The following is a 17407-nucleotide window of genomic DNA, read 5'->3' on the forward strand; positions in this document are numbered from 1 at the left end:
AAAGGATTTTTACAATACGTGCACCTAGTTCCTCTACGCACCTTTCACAAATAAAAACCTTCAAAACCTATATTCTAAATAGAACAGGGGCCAGAAGGAATCTCAGCATATCCCCTCCCACATTTTCACTATTTGATTATTGTGTGCATGTCTATGAAAAGTCTAGTCAGTGACTCTTGTGATCTGTCACTGATGTGGGGAGTTAGAAGTGCTCAGCACCTTCCAGGATTAGGCCCTAAATTAGCAGTTGTGCTTGAAGTGTATCTAGTTTTGTGTTGCCTTTACTACTACTCAATTGAGAGTCCTGGGATCTTTGAGAACCAAGGACTTGCATTACCAGCAATGGCTCTGCAGTGTCAAGTATACAGGTATGTGGGACTACGTGGGGAAGGAAGGGGTCCACTGATTTTACTCTCCATTTAACTTTAGAAACATGTCTCAAGAAAGAGAACATTTAATCCCGTTAATCTTTTGTATCAAATCTTTTAATTTTCTAGGTATTTAAATGCATTACACCATGACGTAAAGAAAGGCAGGTGGAGTTTAGATGAAGAAGAAAAGTTAATTGAACTGGTAGAGAAACATGGTGTGGGTAAGTTTTCACTGTGGCATGATCTTTAAGGGCTTGTAATGGTTTGAGCTACCTCCCCCCCCCCCCCCCCCCCCAATTTCATTAAAATCCTGCAGTTGATACTGGAGAGCTTTGCAATATGCATTTCTCAGTAAGAAGCAATCTTCCATGTATGGTATGGCCTGCATGTAGTGATCTCTGGAAGAGGGAGACTGTTTACCTAAAGAAGTCTTGAGTTGTTTCTGTGCAATATGCAGTCCTGGTTACAGAAACCCTCTGCTTGTGAAGTTGACCAGTAGAGGGGGAAGAATTCTATAAATGGGCTCCCCTGTGCATCATTCTCTTTCAGGATAAGATCTTATGGCACTACAGAAGCTTTGGGCAGGCAGCTATACACTTTCCTCTTCTAATAGTAATTACTGGAAGGGAATCTTCTTTCCTGCTTCTAACACCAGCTACAAGTGTATAGCAAAGAGAGGTTGAGTTGGAGCACAGGTCTGGGAACTAGGGATTCCTCTAGTTTTGGTCCAGCTCTGAAACTGACTCTTCGTGGCTTTGGACAAGAAATTACATAACATTTGTATAGCACTTTTCATTTGGCTCACATCCAGTCTTGTGTTCCTAAAGCTCGTGCTTCAGGGCTTTAGCTGGCCACCTGCAGGGGTCAGGAAGGGATTTTTCCCCATCTCCCCACAATGTAACTAGGATTTTTTGTGGTCTCCTTCCTCTGAAGCATCAGGGATGGCGACTGCAGGAGGTGAGACATGGATAGGGGGTAGGCCATGGTCCTGAGGTGGCACCAAGCATTCTGTTTCTCTCAGGTGCTTGGCTGCCTGGCTCTTGCTCACATGCTCAGGGTCTAACTGATCACCATATGTGGGATCGGGAAGGAATTTCCCCCCAGATCACATTGACAGTGACCTTGTTTGTTTTTTTTCTGGCTTCCTCTGCAGTGTATAGGTTGTTCCTGGAGAGTTTTTTGAATTAGCAAACTACTCACTCACTAATCACTCGCCAGGATTATCTGGGTATATCTCCTTTCCTTCTCATTGTGAGGGCCCCGGGTGCCTCTGTCCCTCCTATTCTCTGCCTGTGGCACAAAATGGTTTAGTCTCCTGTGAGCTGTAATGCTTTGGTCTAATTTTGGTGGCTGGATTTAGTGTGTGGGTGGCTGGGTGGTGGTGGTTGCCTATGATAGACAGGATAACAGACTAGATGATCTGGTGGTCCCTCCTGACCTTAAACTCTGTGTGAAAAGCACTTCCTTTAAAAATCACACTGCTTTCTGAATGTTGACCTACTCTTGACGCAGGTAACTCCTCAGATTACTGGAACTGAAAGAGATTAGAGAGAGGAACAGTCACCCACTTTTCTAGTTTATGTACTTTGCACATTTCACAGCACTTTGCGTATTGTCCATTTCAGCTTCCCTGTGTAGCTGGTCAGTTTCCTCTATCAGGGCCTTTCACAGAGAGGCATGGGAGAGAGAGAGAACTTTTTAAAAGTAATACAATGTGATCATAAAGCCACAAAAAACTGGCTGGGAGCTCAGGGCAGGTGTAGGATCTGAAACTAGTTGGAATTTTTCTTAAATTGACCAGACTTCAAACTGACATCCCTCTTTTTTTAATCCTTGTGTAACCCCTGTCTGGTAGGCTGTATTCTACATGTTGCTGTGAAGGAAGTTGAGGCGCAGAGGATCGGATTCAGGAACGCACATAAGCATGTGTTTAAGTCCCCTTGACGTCACTGCTTAAAGTTAAGCATGTTCTTGTCTGACTTCCTGAACTGGTACCAGAGGTTTTGACTTGCCTAAGGTCAGCCAGCACATCTGTAGCAGACCTAGACACAGAAGCTAGATCAGGGTCCAGATATAATGATTTAATGACCTATAACCTCTTCAGAATTAGCATTTTGAGGGATACTCTGATGCCTGATTTTTCTTAAAAGAATTACTATTCAGTGAAAAAAATCTTAAATAAAAATCTTCCTGAACAGTATAAATCCAATATTATCTGGAGGCTAATCTGGTGAGAGGGGGACTTGCTTTCCTTAATTTAAGATATTAACATGGCCCAACTATTTATCTCCTTAGGTCACTGGACCAAAATAGCTTCTGAATTACCACACAGAACTGGCTCCCAGTGTCTAAGCAAATGGAAAGCCATGATTGGGGCTAAGGTATTGTAACTCTCTGATCTGGTGTAATGGGTTATGTTCCTTTTCCTTTGCAGTAATCAAATGACCTGTTTAGAAGTAGAACATCCTTCTATGCTGTAGACCCATCTTATTTAAGAAAAGACTGGGAAAAGTCAATCTGACTCGGGTCAGTGAGCATTCAGGACCCAGGTCCTAGGACCCTGTTAGTGGGGTGGGTTGGAGCCCGAGTCATACTGTGATTGGATCCTCACCCTGCCATCTTGAAGCATGGATGCAGCTCAAGCTGTGGACCTGAGTCAGAAAGTCGGTGTAGTCCAGTGTGGATGTGTTAGCATGGTCATGAGACCCAGGTCCAGAAATTGTAAGCCCAGGTTTACGATGCCATGTGGACACTCTCAAGCATGGGCTTGGAAACAGCAAGTCCACAAGCCTGGTTCCCACAGAAGTGGGATTACAGTGCAGTGTAGACACACCCTGTGGCCAGATCTTCAGTGGGGGCTGAACACACTTGCAAATAAGAAGAAATGGGGGAGACACACATCATTGGTGAATATTTGTCAGCTCTTATTTGTTGTGTGTGTGTGTGTGTTTTTAATGCTAAACAGAAAAAGTCTGGGCCAAGGAAACGCCTTCAGAAACGCAGGCGAGTGCGGAGACACAGTTCCAGCTCTTCAGAGAGCAGCAGCGAGGATTCAGAGCCAGAGCTAATGGATAGCTCTGAGGGCGAAATAGACTCTCCCTCAGGATTCAGGGGTACGGTGCCCGGCCTCGACCTGTGGATCCCGACGAGGACAGATCCGGCCAAGTGCTGGAAAGCCAAACACTTGATTCCCTCCCTCTACTGTTCCAAAAGTGCTCTTGTAAAGGGACAGTTAAAACGAATTCCAGCTACATCTTTTGGGGGAGGCAGGGACAGAGTCCCAACTGATTCAGCAGGGATAAGTACCATACTGAAAGGTATTGGGTGTCCACCTTCTACTGACATCAATTTGAAGGATCCAGAAGAACTGGTAAAGGAGGTGAGCATTGACTTCTACTTTAAAAAATTGTACTGTTGGGCTGTCAACTGAGCTCAGGCTGTGAAGCATTGATCAGGTCGGATGGGAGATGGCAAAGGCAAGTGGTGTGTGTGATTATGGCCTCTTTTTTTCTTCTCTGAATCAATACTGGACCGCTGCTTCTGTGTGTCATTAAGAAAGACCATCTTTTGGATGAAACGTAAAATCCAAGGCCTTTTTAGAATCCTCAAGGCCTCTGTAGCACTTCCTGTAAGAATAGGGTGTTAACCTCAAGGTCCTAGCCAAGTGCCAATGTCGTCAAATGCATTCTGCTTGTCAATTCCTTCTGCCATGACACTCTCTTCCTGCCCAAACTGTGGCTTCATGTGGCTGTCAAACAGTGGCCACGCGCCCCTCTTTCCCCCCGATGATGGTATTGCTGGGGCAAGGAAGAGCCCTCTGTGCACAGGGGTCTGTTAATATAAATTGTAGAGCATCTGGGGTTAAAAGCTAACAAACAAAAGTGTATATTGGCTGTGGGAGCCTCTGTTAATCTCAATGCAAATGAGGTATTTGCATAACTCAGGGGGAAAATGTAATGGTACTGTGTCTGGATCACACTCTTCGAGGTTGTTCTGGAAAATCAAATGATCAGGTATAGCATTGGCTTGATATTCAATCAGTTATACTGTTTGATTTGCCTGAACAACTTTGCCACACCCCAACAGGATGAGGTGCCTTTGGAAAGTTTTACCGAGAATGGCTTGTGGAGACTTTAATTACCCAGTTTTTCTGGGAAAAGTTTCAGGTTTGCTCCCCCCACTGTGAAGCCAGAAAAGCAGAACAGGTGGGTCAAAAGGGTCCTAAATTTCGGTTTCCTAATTTTTTTTTTCTTTTGTAACACATAAAGTTTCCTCTGAAGTATCTGCAAAGCAAACATTGCAGCACTGGGCTTGTGTGTGAGAGACAAAGTTAAACTGACAACAAATGAAAGTTGAGCTGGTTACTTTGAGAAAATGCAACAAATAGCAGAAATATTGAGTGTCTTGTGTCCTTCTGATGCAGATATCCAGCTGGCAGTATGGATTAGTTCTTCACAAGACTCTTAATCCTGTAAACTTTTGTTTTGGTTCATGCCTTAGATAAATTCATGGAGGATAGGTCCACTGATAGCTAATAGCCAAGATATTCAGGGATGCAACCCCATGCTCTGGGTGTCCCTAAACCTCTGACTGCAAGAAACTGGGACTAGATGATAGGAGATGGATCACTTGATAAATTGCCCTGCTCCATTCGCTCCCTCTGAAGCACCTGGCACTGGCCACTGTCAGAAGACAGGACACTGGGCTAGATGGACCATTGGTCTGATCCAGTATGGTCATTTTATGTTCTTACGGCTTTTGTATACTTTCCTCTAGGCATTCATAAGAGGAAAGCAAGTGTTAAAGGTTACCCTGGAAGATGTGAGGAGAGTGCTAAGAAATAATACCTATTCTCAGAGGAAATGCGTAAGTACCTTTTGTTTGGGTGTTCTGGCTTCCCTCTCTAATAGCACAGACAATCTGTTTGTAATTCCAGATGTTCTTCATGATACCCATACGATGGACTGAAGGGAGTAAAATTCCCAAAGCAACTTTAACCCCCATGCTCCTATTTCCTGTCTGAGCTCTCGTTAAAGGGCCAATGATGTGTGTGGATCTGAGACTGCCTCTAAAAGCGTACCTAACCAGGCTACGCATTTCAACAGTGCCAGGGCTTTAGGGACTGAGAGTTCCATGTGCTCTCCACTAAACCTAGTGCCTTGCACTTCTCATTTATATGTCCCGGTGGAAGGCTTCACTTTAGTGCGCACATGATCAGCCGAGTTTGTTTTTTAATCCTCCGTGAATGACCAAACACACAAGTGTTTCAACTGGTGGTTTATCCAGTGTGATATGCCACAGGGAGCAGCGTTTGAACCTCAATTGTGTAGATAAGCAGATAGGTAGCTAATGTGCAATTAACAAGGGAGGCAAAACAAACAGTCTAACTGGTCAGCTTCTTACAACCTATGCCCTTTCCCCATCTACACTCAAATAGTGGAGTGCCCTGTAACTAATAATATTGGCATCCCTAAAGATGTGGTTATGAACCCACATTGATGCTCTTCATGAAGAGATAGTGAAGAGGAAACAGAAGGATAACAGTACTCTCAATTCCTAAATTCCTAACCTAAACAATCTTATGGCTCTGCTATAATCATTTAATGTTGGTGGTCTGACCTATAACCCCCTCAACCCCCCCTGTAAGAAATCCAGGGTGTATATGCTTTCTTCTAACCTGCAGCCTTTATTTTAACACACAGTAAGTGTTTGACCCCAGTGGCTGGTAAAATGGAATAAAAACCCACTGGAGCAGATCCTCCACTGGCATACATTGGCATTGTTCCATAGAATTCCATGGAGCTCTGCTAATTTACAGCAGCCGGTTTGGATTTTTGTGAGTTTATATCTTTGTTCTGCCACATACAGGAAGATGGGCTACGGAAGCCTTGTGTCCCCTCTTCAGCAGTGGTTTCTGGAGTGACACCAGGCACATCAGTCGGCCAGGTGCTGCAGGGATTACAGAACACAATGGAGAAACAGTACCGTCGCCAGAGAGAGCAATTCCAAAGAAAGAAGCTGGAGAGGAGGCTCCTGATGGCAGTGACTCCGTGGGTGGGCAATGTCCTACTGCCTTGTGCCTTTAGAGCCGAGAGGGTGGCGTCCCGTCAAACAAAAGGTACCGTTGACCCATCAGGTTTCTAAGTGTTGTCCTCCTCTCCTTCCCCCCCCCCCACCTTTCATAAGCATGGTACCAGACTCTTAAACACGGCTCCAGGATTGTGCCTTAGGACACAGCACCTTTCATCTCAGGATCTCAAAGCACCTTTGACCACCTCAGGTGTAAGGTAAGTGGCATTACCTCTTACCATTTACAGCACAGGTACCAGAGACCCCAGAGAGGGGAAGTGGGTCGCCCCATGTCACACAGCAAGATGGCAGCAGAATTGGCAGTAGGACCCAGGAGTCATATTCCTAGTCTCCTGTCCTAACCACTGGACCACACGCTTCCTGTGTAGGTTAGATTTTATTGAAGCAGTACTTTTTCCTATCCACAAGTCACTGTTAATCAAGAGGCAGGGAATTATGCTTATATATTTACTCAAAATATATGGTCATTCTGAGATAAAGTATTAACAGAGGGGATTCTCTTTTGCCAGTCTGTTTATAAGAGCAGGGTGAGTTGCAAGTGTCGTTATTCAGCTTCTCAAATGTTGATATTGGAGGGGTGCTGCTCATAACCCTCCACAGACCTATGTGAATGTCCACTTAACATTTTTATTTTTTACATTGGACTCCTTTTTTTCCAGCTCTTGTTATTCAAGAACAGCTTCAGACAGTCACGCTGGGCAGCACTCCAGTGTTCGCACTCTTCATTCAGGTGGGCACTGCTGCATTAACTGGACTCCAGAATTTTAACAGTTATTTTTATACTTGTAGTTGATAGATATTTAACATCCATGACTGGCACCCCATTTTGCTCTTGAATGGTTATGTCTCACTGTATTTATATGGCCCATGTATAGAAGCCATGATTGTAAATTCAGCTTTTTAAAAAAAAAAAAAAATCTTGCAATAAAAAGAATCAACTACTACCTAGCTTCTTTCCAGTGGCAAGAAAAAGACCCTGAGATGCTTCAAATGAAACGTCTCCTGTTTGCAGGGTGCCGTTCCCTCCACCCCCAGAATGCCTCTCTTCCAAGCTTAACTTTAACATAAGATTTTTGTCTCCTTGTAGCTCTTCCAGATTGACACTAGTGGCTGCATGAAGGTTATTCGTGAGAGGAAGATGAGGCAGTCGAACCTCATCAAGGCCATGGCTGGGAATGCAAGGAGACTTCAGCAGGTACTGTATGTGGTGTTTCAAACCCTGTCCCATCGTGCAGGCCTCAAGGGGATGCCTGGGTGGAAATAATCGACTGCTTGTGTCAAGGGAAGCTGTACGTATTCTGTTTGTCAGCTGCTGCTTTGTACTTTTCACAGAGGAGAGACCAAAACCAACGTTAATGTAGCTCAGTGGATAGAGCCCCGAACTGGGCAGTTGGAGACCTGGGTTCAGTTTCCAGTTCTGCCACTACCTCTTGGTGACCATAGTCTAGTCACTTAACCTCTGTTTTCCTCAGCTATAAAATGAGGTTAATAAAAGTCACTTACCTATGTAAAGCTCTGTGAGATCTACTAGTGAAATGCTGTATTAGAAGAGGAAGTGGCTGTTGTGAATTTGTAATTACAACTGGCAAAATGGCTTGTCTAGACAGTCGAAGCTTGAATACCTTATGCTCGCTGGGTCTGCTGATAATGATTCTCTTTTCAAAAGCTGGTGGTAGGCTCTCCCACACATCCCCTCCATACCCTATGTGCAGGCAGTGAAACACTTATTTATCTGTATTGCAGTAGTGTCTGGGAGGTAATGGGGAAATAGTGAAGATGTCTTTGCTGTTGGTGTTCACAATAATGAAAGGGTCAGCTGGACCCTTGCCTTCATGAGCTGATGCTCTGTGGCTGAATGATTCAAGTGTTGCCAGCTGGCTCCAAGAACAACATCATCTACCAAAGAGGATTGTTTGTGTCTCTCTTACCAGAAGTTCTGACTACTGTTCTAGGCCAAGTCCTGTGGACCTGCTGCTCAAACTCTCCAAAAGAGGCATGTGGTGTCAGTAGGAGGGAAGATAAGAGAAATCAGACATGCACAACTCCACTGACATCATTAGTTTTGTTGGGGTCCACTTCTGACATATATTTTCTGTGTCCTGAGGATATTTTCCTGCGATGCACCAATGCATAGCTGCCAGAATCATGTTTTCCTGCAGGAGTAAAAGCTCTCCCAGAAACATCTGGAGAAATGATATATCCACAATATGAGTCCCCTCTACTTCAGTGCCATGTCTCTGATCTCTAGATATCCCAAGAACATAATTCATGTCTGTTTTTGTTTTTTGCAGCCCTCCTGCAGTTCCAAGAACTCTTCAGGTACCTACCCGAACACTTCCATTTATTTTCACAATGTACAGGGACTTGTGCTTAGTTAATCCTGGTTAATATAACTCTCCATCTAATCTGATAAAAGCCTCAAGAGCAAAATCACTTTAAATTTTACTCTCTGGTAGCTTTTAAGCTGGTTGTATTTGATCATTCAATTACTGGCCATACAAAGATGCCACTTAATAAAGAAGGCCAAAGATTCTGGAGGGACAGGGTGACCAACAATACTGTGACATCATCTCTGGGCATTAGCACGGTAATACTGTTGAAGGCTAGGTGTTCTGGCAGAGCACCTGGGCACGGTCTAATACTGAATGCTGCTGTTATGTTGACCTGATTGAGTGGGTGTTCGCTTCAATGGTATATAATACTGCCAGTAAGCACCGCCCATGACTCCTGGGACGATAGTTACATTCACTCCTCATTACTGGGGTTCAAGTATGTCACTCCTTTTTTTTTTTTTTTTTTTTTTGAGGCCCTCAGAACAGGGCTGATTCGATCCATTTTGCTGTCATAGCATCCCCCGGAGCTCCCTTTTAGCATGAATGGTAGTTGTGTGTTGCTTACCCTATGGTTTAATAGCTAGAGAGTGACTTTGAAAGCATTGCTAAAGTCTCTTCTTTCTGCAGGCTTGCCAGTACAGTCCCGCTCCCAGAAGGCCGCAGGAAAGGGAAGAGCCAGGAGGCCCATCGCCTTAAAAGCAAAGGAGAACCCTGCAGCTGTTTCGGCGGGTGTCCCTGCTCTTCCCACTCCCAGGCAAAAGCCTAAAACAGTCTCAGAATTACTGAGGGAGAAAAGGCTGCGGGAGTCCAGGGCTAAGAAAGCTTTGCAGAGAACAGTGATTCTTGCCCCCCAGGTGTTGGTTTCGCCCTCTGTGATAATCCAGCACCCTGTGCAGCAGGTAATTCCTGCCCCACAAAGAGGAAGTGAGCCTCCGACAGCTGGGCTGGCAGGTAGCAGGAATGCTCAGGCAGCGTGTGCACCAGTGCCCCTACCTGCATTTACTCCTGTTGTGGCTCCTGTCCCCTCTCCCAAACCTGTCGGAAGCCATTCATCTCCAGTCCCAGACTCTGCAGAGAGCGTTTGCTCCTCCGAGAGGAGAGCAAAATCCAAGAGAGAGCTCAATGAGGCAGCTTTGGGAGATGTGTCCAAAGGCGAGGCTTCTCAGGACAGACCTATGGGTGCAGGGGAGAATGGCCTGTCCCAGGGGTGCAAGAAAGCTCCAGCACTTGGTGGCAGCTCAGCACCTGTAGTCTTGCAAAACCATGCCTTTGTGCCGCATCAGATTGCATTGATGCCATCTTCAGCCATTTCTCTGAACCCTGCCGCCATGAAGTCAGGCCCCAAGGAAACCTCTCCCTCCACATCCACGACTTGTGCCCCAGCCCTGGTCAGATCACAGCAGAACGCTATCAATCTGTTGCCTGCTATCCTAGCTCCCCAGAGGGGGTCTCACGTGGTTCCCAAGAACATCATGCCCATCACCTGGGTGGTAACACCACAGGGTTTGATCCCCACCTCTGTACAAGCATTGGTGAGTGTTCACAGCCAAGGGAAGCAGCCCGCAGCTGGGATCATAGGCAGTGCTGCCAAAAATCAGAGTCGGACTGGAGAGACCTCTGCCCCAAGAGTGCCGCTGATGCCAGTCGAAGCAAGTCACCCTTCCATCAGGTGCACAGGTGCACAAGTGCTGAGCCCACAGTTAGCGGAAGGGGCACCCTCAGGGAAGACTGTTTGCTTAAACCCTTCCACTCGTCCCTCATCCATAACCTCCTTGGACCCTGGGCACAGCTCACCCAGCGTGACTCCTCCAGCTCCTGCCTCTTTAAACAGCCTCTCGAGGATATCCAACTCCTCTGGAGAGAGGAGTGCAAGTCCAATGAGCCTTCCAGATGAAGGAGCAGCTCTGCACCCCAGCCCTGTGTTGTTGCCCCAAGTGAAGCCTCCTGCAAGCACTCCGTGGGCTGACCAGCTCTGCTTGCCAAGTCTCCCTGGCACAGGTGAGAGCAATAACTGCAATATGCTCACCGGGGTTGCCTCCAATCCAAAAGTCCTGCTGGAAGGGAGCCTGGTGCAAAGGCCGGATCGGCTTCTGGCCTGTAACAACATAGTAGAGAACTCGGACTCTCCTGGTACACAGGTAACAAGGAACAGGCCGATCTTCCCAAAGCCACAGAGCACCCCAAACGTGGACAACCCCCCTGGATTGCCCACACCCAATGCCGAAAAGAACCTCCTGGACGTCAGCCTTCTCTCCCTTGAGGATGAGGCTTTGGTGAAGGAGTGGCTGAGAGGGAAGCGGGGCATCCCGGTGGCCCCATTGGAAACCAGCTTGGCTTACTTTCCACCTTTCTTGTGCAACTTGAAAACGCTCTCCAGGCTGCTTCTGCAGAAGAAGACGCTGGAGCAGCGTGTGTCGTGCCTCAGGACCTCTGAGGAGCGCAGGGATGGGGGTGCAGGGGCTGATCTGCCTGCTGTCCGACAGCTGGTGTGGCAGAAACTTGGCGATAACCCTGCCTATCTCCTGTTAAAAGCCAGGTTTTTAGCAGCATTTACTCTCCCAGCTGTCCTAGCAACTCTGCCTCCTCCCACAGTGACTACAACTCTCTCCAGTAGCTGGCAGCAGAGTTCAGAGAGTGACGAAGAGGAGTCCCCTACTGATAAGGAACTGATGGAGGCAGAAAGCTGTGGGAAAGAACCAACCAAAGTACCTTTGGATAGCACAGCTGGCATTGTCCCCGGGAGTGAGGATGCTGACATCACCCATCAGGTAAAGTCAAAGCATTGAATTGGAGTTAATAACAAAACTTCCATTGGATTTGGTGAGGCTAGGATTTGGCTCGTAACTAACGTTTTTTTCCTTTTTGAATAAGCATGGATTTACGTGTTGAAAACTAGGAGAAAGTTTCCCTATTTCACACAATGCCTAGCCAAGTCGGATGACTTCCCCAGCCTCCCCTAATAAAGATCAAGCTCCCATGCAACATGTTAGAGCTGGATTACGCACCACTCTTTTCCACCCATGCCAAAGCCCTCTTCCCCGGAGCACCCAGTCAGTAGGTACAGCATAGTCAGTGCAGTGTCTCTGGGCCTGTTAAATAGGAAGCTCAGGTTAGTTTACAGTACCCGCAGATTTTCACGGGGCTGCAGGTGTAAACCCAGAGCTGCTTTGTAGAATGTTGTCAGGGGGAATCTGGAGAATTTGGTTAGGGCTTTTGGAAGCCATGACGGCACAGAAGTTGGTTTTGTTTCGCAATAGTGCATTTCTTGGTTGCGATCTCTTTATATCTTCCAGTCCCTTAAATTCTCTTTATAGTGTTAAAACACAAATGATCCTCTAACTTCTAACCCTGTTTCTTGACCTATTCTCAAAGCTCCTGTTTACAGAATTGGTGGTGTTTCCCATAAAACTCCTCCTTTAGGCTTGTGCTGGTGGATACTACAGTAGGGCAAAGCAGAAAGGATGCTTAGGGAAGACCTGTAGTTGTTTACCTCTCCCAGGAAACCTTGGGTTAGCAGGTTTGGGTGTGTCTGAGATTTCCTTACATCCTGGAGATGCAAAGACCACTGTGTTACCTATCCACAATGTAAGGGGAAGAGCACCTGTGTCCCCATGTAGAATGTGAGGTCCCTATTCCACAGTGACATATGTAACTAGACTATGGTTTTCCAAGTGCTTGTATGCCTGTCTGATGGAAGGGGTTTTGAGGGGGAGAGAAATTCCTGCTGAAGCTCCGTAACACTGAGGCATAGTCACTGTCCACCCCTTCGTTCTCGGGCCCTCCTGTTCCTCATTCATTTGTTCCTATGTTGCTACCAGCGGTCCCTTCCTAGAAGTGCTATCAAAGATGCCCTCTCCCCCAGTATGACCAATGATGCTCTCTTCATGGAGCTGGCAGTTTGAAGGGTGTTAGAATAATGCCGGCTTCACCCCTTCTCCTCAGGGAAGAACCTGCAGCTAGGCTTGCCCCCCTGCGTCAGCCCCACAAGCTCAGATACAGGGGTGCTAAGCACAGGGAGTCATACCCAGCAGGAGCTCCCAAATTGCTCTAGGTGTGGGCGAAGACTTGCAGGTCCTGCTACACATCCACCTTCATCCAGTCAGAGTGACTTCTTTTCAGCAGCAGGGGGGCTGTTGGGGAGAAGTCAGACTAGATTCCCTTTACCTACTAGAACGTGCGCGCGGTCCAGGTGGCTGCACCGGGGTGGGGAAGAGTTTTTCACTTTGAGAGACTCTGGAGCCCCTTGTTCAGCAGGGCCCCGGCATGACCCCCAGCAGCAGTGGCAAAAGCATCATGTGTGGGAGGAGGAATCGTTCCCACGCAGCCAGGCAGAGGCTGTGAGCCAGGGAGCTGCTGTAAAAGCAAGGCTCCAGCTTGAACCCTCGCAGTATCACTGTCCCCAGGAGGAAACACCCAAGCATTGGCTAGATGTATTTTTACTGCACTCTGTATGTAGTATTCCTCACTGTTGGAGGACACATACTGTCTGGCACGTCTGTGTGATCGAGGGGAACAGGCATCGCTTTGTGCTTTTAATGATCTGGGAATAAAGGGAGTGCTATTTTCGTTCCATTTCCTCTCAGCCTTGCCAGAATCCCTGAATGATTTGTGGGGGGTGAGGGGGTTCTGGTCTTTCCTGCGGTCCCAAGTATCTTCCGCCTGCAGTCATGCCCTGTCACTGGTTATTTTGCAGAGTGCTGGAGCTGAAGTGCCCGCTGTGCAGTCCGTCTCAGGCTCCTGCGCTGACGTGGGTGAGGCCAGAGTTCTGCGAACCAGGAGAAGTGCTCGCTTCAGGAAGAGGAGGAGGCAGACATGAGAGAAGCATGGGGAGAAATGTTAGTAACTCCGCTATGAAGCTGTTATTTCTAGCTTGAGGAGAGAGACCTGGAGAGACTCTTTTTTTGTGAGGCACACCTTAGAAATAGCCTGGGAATCATGACGCAAGGCCTACAGCAGTGGTTTGAAACAGGCCTGTCTTGCCTTCCCTGTGGGCATGCAGGTCTGAAGTCACTTGTTTAGCCGTGATCTGTAAAGACCGTAATTATAAGACATGCTACATTTATACAGTGCTTTAGAGACAAAGGCCCACTCACTGTCATATGGACTCAACAGCCCAGAGTCCTTGCAGTCCGTGGTAAGAATTGGTGATAATGCACTGCAACTGATAGTTTTGCACGATTGGTTGCTAAGATAAGACAAGTTTAACAACAAAAAAAGGATGACTGTTCAGGTGAGGAGGAGTGAGCTCTTGGGGAGAGGAATGTTTGAAGGATGCCTTTAAAGCTATTGACTCCTGCTGCAGAGCCTAAACATTGTCCCAGTGTCTTCTCTATACCCCGGCTGCTGTGTGCCCCTTGCTGATGGCCTTAGAGTTCTGGTGGTGGGGGTTCACTTTGGCTGCTTTGTCTGATGTCTGGCCGGCTCTGCAACAGTGGAGCAAAGATACTGTAGGTCCTACACTAGCAATGGCAGCTGTTTATTTTTAAATTCTCAGTGGCCAGACTGGTGGATTTTTAAATAGAGTGCAGAAGATGGGCTCCAGCAGGCAGTGTTTCTAACATGAGTAAGATCACCCACAAGCCACTACAGGGCAAAAGGAGTGTTTAGCTCTCAGAGGATCTGGGGAGTCGGATTCTTTTTGTGTCTCTACCATAGAGACACTGCAGGGCAAGCGGTTTCCCTGCCTGTATTCACAGGGCTAACACCATACTGCACAGGTGTGCTGTGGTCTGATCATCGTAAAAAACACCACCAACTTTTGGTTGACAGGTACCGAATAAGTGCAAAGATTTTTTTTGTCTTGATCCCTCCTCAGTTCATGGAGTTGTTCTCGTTTCTTTTTGATTCTTTTCTTAAATGGCTTCAGAAACTGTCCTGTGACTAATGAGAGGTGAATGTGTCCTTATTACAGGAGTCTCTGAATGAAGCTTGCTTTCAGACGTGGCAATAGCAGCTGTTCCTTGCACTACCAACCAGTGACACTTCAAATAAACTGACTCCGCAGTCCTGGGGAAGAGAGGAAAATGGTTGCACTGTTTTTCCCAAGTCTGTATATTACTACAGTTCTCGTTTCAAACCACTAATTGGGAAAGTTAGAGACGGAAGTCTCTCTTTTTTTTTTTTTTCTTCTTCCCCTCCCACCCACTTTGACACAGACTGATTCTGTTCTAACACGCTTACAATCTGGCAGCAGCACGGACAAAGGTGGGAGAAGACTATTGGAGACAGGCGTTAAAAATGAATGCTTGTTTGTTTTTTGTGTTGGAGCCTATTTATATAAATGTCTGTCCCCCAGTTCAGAACATGAGTCTCGGTCTATGTTTTTTAATGCTGTGGCAATGCTTGTGGTTGACAATTAACTGGTTCTGAGGCGACAGCACTGCTGAATGATCAGTGGATTTATTTTGTACCTCAGTGATTCTGACTGTTGGATTAAATATAAACGTTATATTTTTCTCATTTAAAAAGATTTAGGCATGTTCTTTCTGGCCACACAAACAGGAAAGGTTTCATTTGAATATGCTTTCCCGTAACTGTTTGGTCTTTGACAACGAGAAAGGTGATGTTTGTTTCCTCACATAGAACCAAGGAGGGAGTGGGAATCGGCTGAGCTTGTGGTTAAAACACAGGACTTTGTCAGACAGGATCCCCTTCCTGTCTCTGCCGCAGATTGCAGTGCAACCTTGGGCATGTCACTCTGTCTCTAGTTCCTCCATTAGCAAATCAGGGATTTCTGCCCCCAGGGAGTGCTGAGGTTAAATGAATTAAAGCTGGTAAAGTCGGAGTTCCATGGATGAAAGATGCTGGGAAAGAGCAAACGCTGCAGCGTGGCTCTAATTTCTCAGGAGCACGGCAGTGATTTCAGGGTGTAGCTATGCTATGAAGCATGGCCGTGCTGGCAATGCTTTGTCCCACCCTACGTGGGTGTGGTGCTTTCCAGGGTCGCTAAGTCCCAGTAGGCCAAGGTGCTATTCAAATGTTAAACCCGTATCATGCCCAGAGAAGGGAATTGCGGGTGAGTTGTCCCCCTCTCAAAGCGTGTGCAAGCCACCCTCCTGCATGAAATTCACCCCAGAGCAAAAGCTTTGCCATGAAACCCTGTGTACCACTTAACACACAGCTGTTAACATGAGGCTTAAGTGGGGCAAAGCACCTTATGCCCTGAAGTGAATGTGCCTTTGTGAATGCCGCTTAGGTAATGACACCTGCTGGGCTGATTGAGATGAGGTGCTGCACAATGGCAGCTTGGCTAATCTCCGGTGATGGGGTCGAATCGTAATGCCTCCTACTTAATGGGTTAATTGGAATGTCATTGTTGACTTGGAAGGTTGTATGTGGGATGTGGACAGCAAGCTAGGACTAAGGTATGGAGCATTGGGAGAGAATAGAAATAGGGACCATACTCTGGAGCATCCCTATAATTCAAGGACACGCCTTTGGTCTACGTGGTACTCCACCAGATGGTGGGGCGGGAGAATTGGACTGATTCTGGAAGATGTCCTCAGGCTCCATTGCAGAGACGGTAAATGCATAGTGTGCACAGGTTCCATCCTGTTTGCTGGCACCAAAAGGGGGCTGCTTCAGGGAGGTCTCTCCAGTGGTTTGGCTTTAAAAGTAACCCCCCTCCCCTACTGTGCTACAAATATGCCCAATACCTGGATTCTGTTGTAATAGAGATTGGAGGATGCAAGAGTGGAGTTCCCAAAACCATTTTATAGAAAGAGCCAGAAACTTAGTTATTAAATGAAGAGAACTTGCTTAAGCTACAGCTCAGCCCTAGGCATCAGTCATGCTAGTGAGTCTTTTACCCATCTGTGTCTATTACACAGCTGAAGAAATGATCAATAAGCAAACTTTCACCTAGGAACCAAGTGAGGTCATCTGAAACTAGTGCAGCCCTGGCTTGTCTGAAGATGAGCCTCTCCCTTCAGTGGTTGTAACAAATTAGAATGTATATATCTTCCGCCGCAATCACTTCAATACCATTTCCTTCAAAAAAACCAAAAAACAAAATCACTGCCAGCTGACACCTGCAGCCCCGATGCTCCTGAGCAACCTCTTGCCATTATTTGTCAAGAAAACATAGAAATAGAGGCAGGTTTTTATGCTGTAAGATGGCACTGAAGTACTGTCATGATGAAGGCCCCACAATGTGGGTAGTCTGACAGCACATTGTTTTCAGATCAGCCTCACACTAAGTCTTCACAAGCATATCTTAGAAGGCATATGCTACGCGTACAGTTTGTACGCAGCAGGAAGCACAGGGTTACAGAAGCTCCAACCAGTTTTTCTCCACCCAGAGGGTTTGTGCTGAGGTCCTGGGGCTGGGGGGAGGTTCTGACAGCCCTGCATGAGGCTGTTCAGGAGTTTAGCCTGTAGAACAAAAGCAGGGAGAGGTGCTGATCCAAAGCTGTGTGACGCTGCATTAACTGCAGGAGTATCGAGTTATGTGAATCCTCTGGACTCTTTAAAATCAGGTGGCTGTTGAATTGTCATCACTGTTACAAGTCTCGAGTTGTGTGGGAAGAACAACAAAAATAGTTCTGTAAAGGAGCAGTCAAAATGATTTGTGTGCATGCTTAAAATCCTCCAACTATTGCTGGACTGCCCCTC

At 46.7% G+C, this 17407-nt stretch overlaps 1 protein-coding gene across 4 annotated transcripts in view; it reads left to right on the top strand.

Moving 5' to 3' along the window:
• SNAPC4 (small nuclear RNA activating complex polypeptide 4) overlaps positions 1 to 17407 on the top strand; it is a 32468-nt gene that overhangs the window by 14170 nt on the left and 891 nt on the right. For 2 of the 4 annotated variants that reach the window (XM_073314599.1, XM_073314598.1), the window contains 11 exons: positions 498 to 592; positions 2667 to 2752; positions 3337 to 3750; positions 5148 to 5237; positions 6240 to 6489; positions 7121 to 7191; positions 7549 to 7656; positions 8753 to 8780; positions 9422 to 11562; positions 13488 to 13629; positions 14706 to 15096. In XM_073314599.1, the coding sequence (XP_073170700.1) occupies positions 498 to 592; positions 2667 to 2752; positions 3337 to 3750; positions 5148 to 5237; positions 6240 to 6489; positions 7121 to 7191; positions 7549 to 7656; positions 8753 to 8780; positions 9422 to 11562; positions 13488 to 13610 (3406 nt within the window). In that variant the 3' untranslated portion in view covers positions 13611 to 13629; positions 14706 to 15096. Of the gene's footprint in view, positions 1 to 497; positions 593 to 2666; positions 2753 to 3336; positions 3751 to 5147; positions 5238 to 6239; positions 6490 to 7120; positions 7192 to 7548; positions 7657 to 8752; positions 8781 to 9421; positions 11563 to 13487; positions 13630 to 14705; positions 15097 to 17407 lie in introns of those variants that run through there. The other 2 variants (XR_012155277.1, XM_073314597.1) reach the window with 2 other exon arrangements.

This window comes from Lepidochelys kempii, chromosome 16 (assembly GCF_965140265.1).
Source record: "Lepidochelys kempii isolate rLepKem1 chromosome 16, rLepKem1.hap2, whole genome shotgun sequence".
Taxonomy (NCBI): domain Eukaryota; kingdom Metazoa; phylum Chordata; order Testudines; family Cheloniidae; genus Lepidochelys; species Lepidochelys kempii.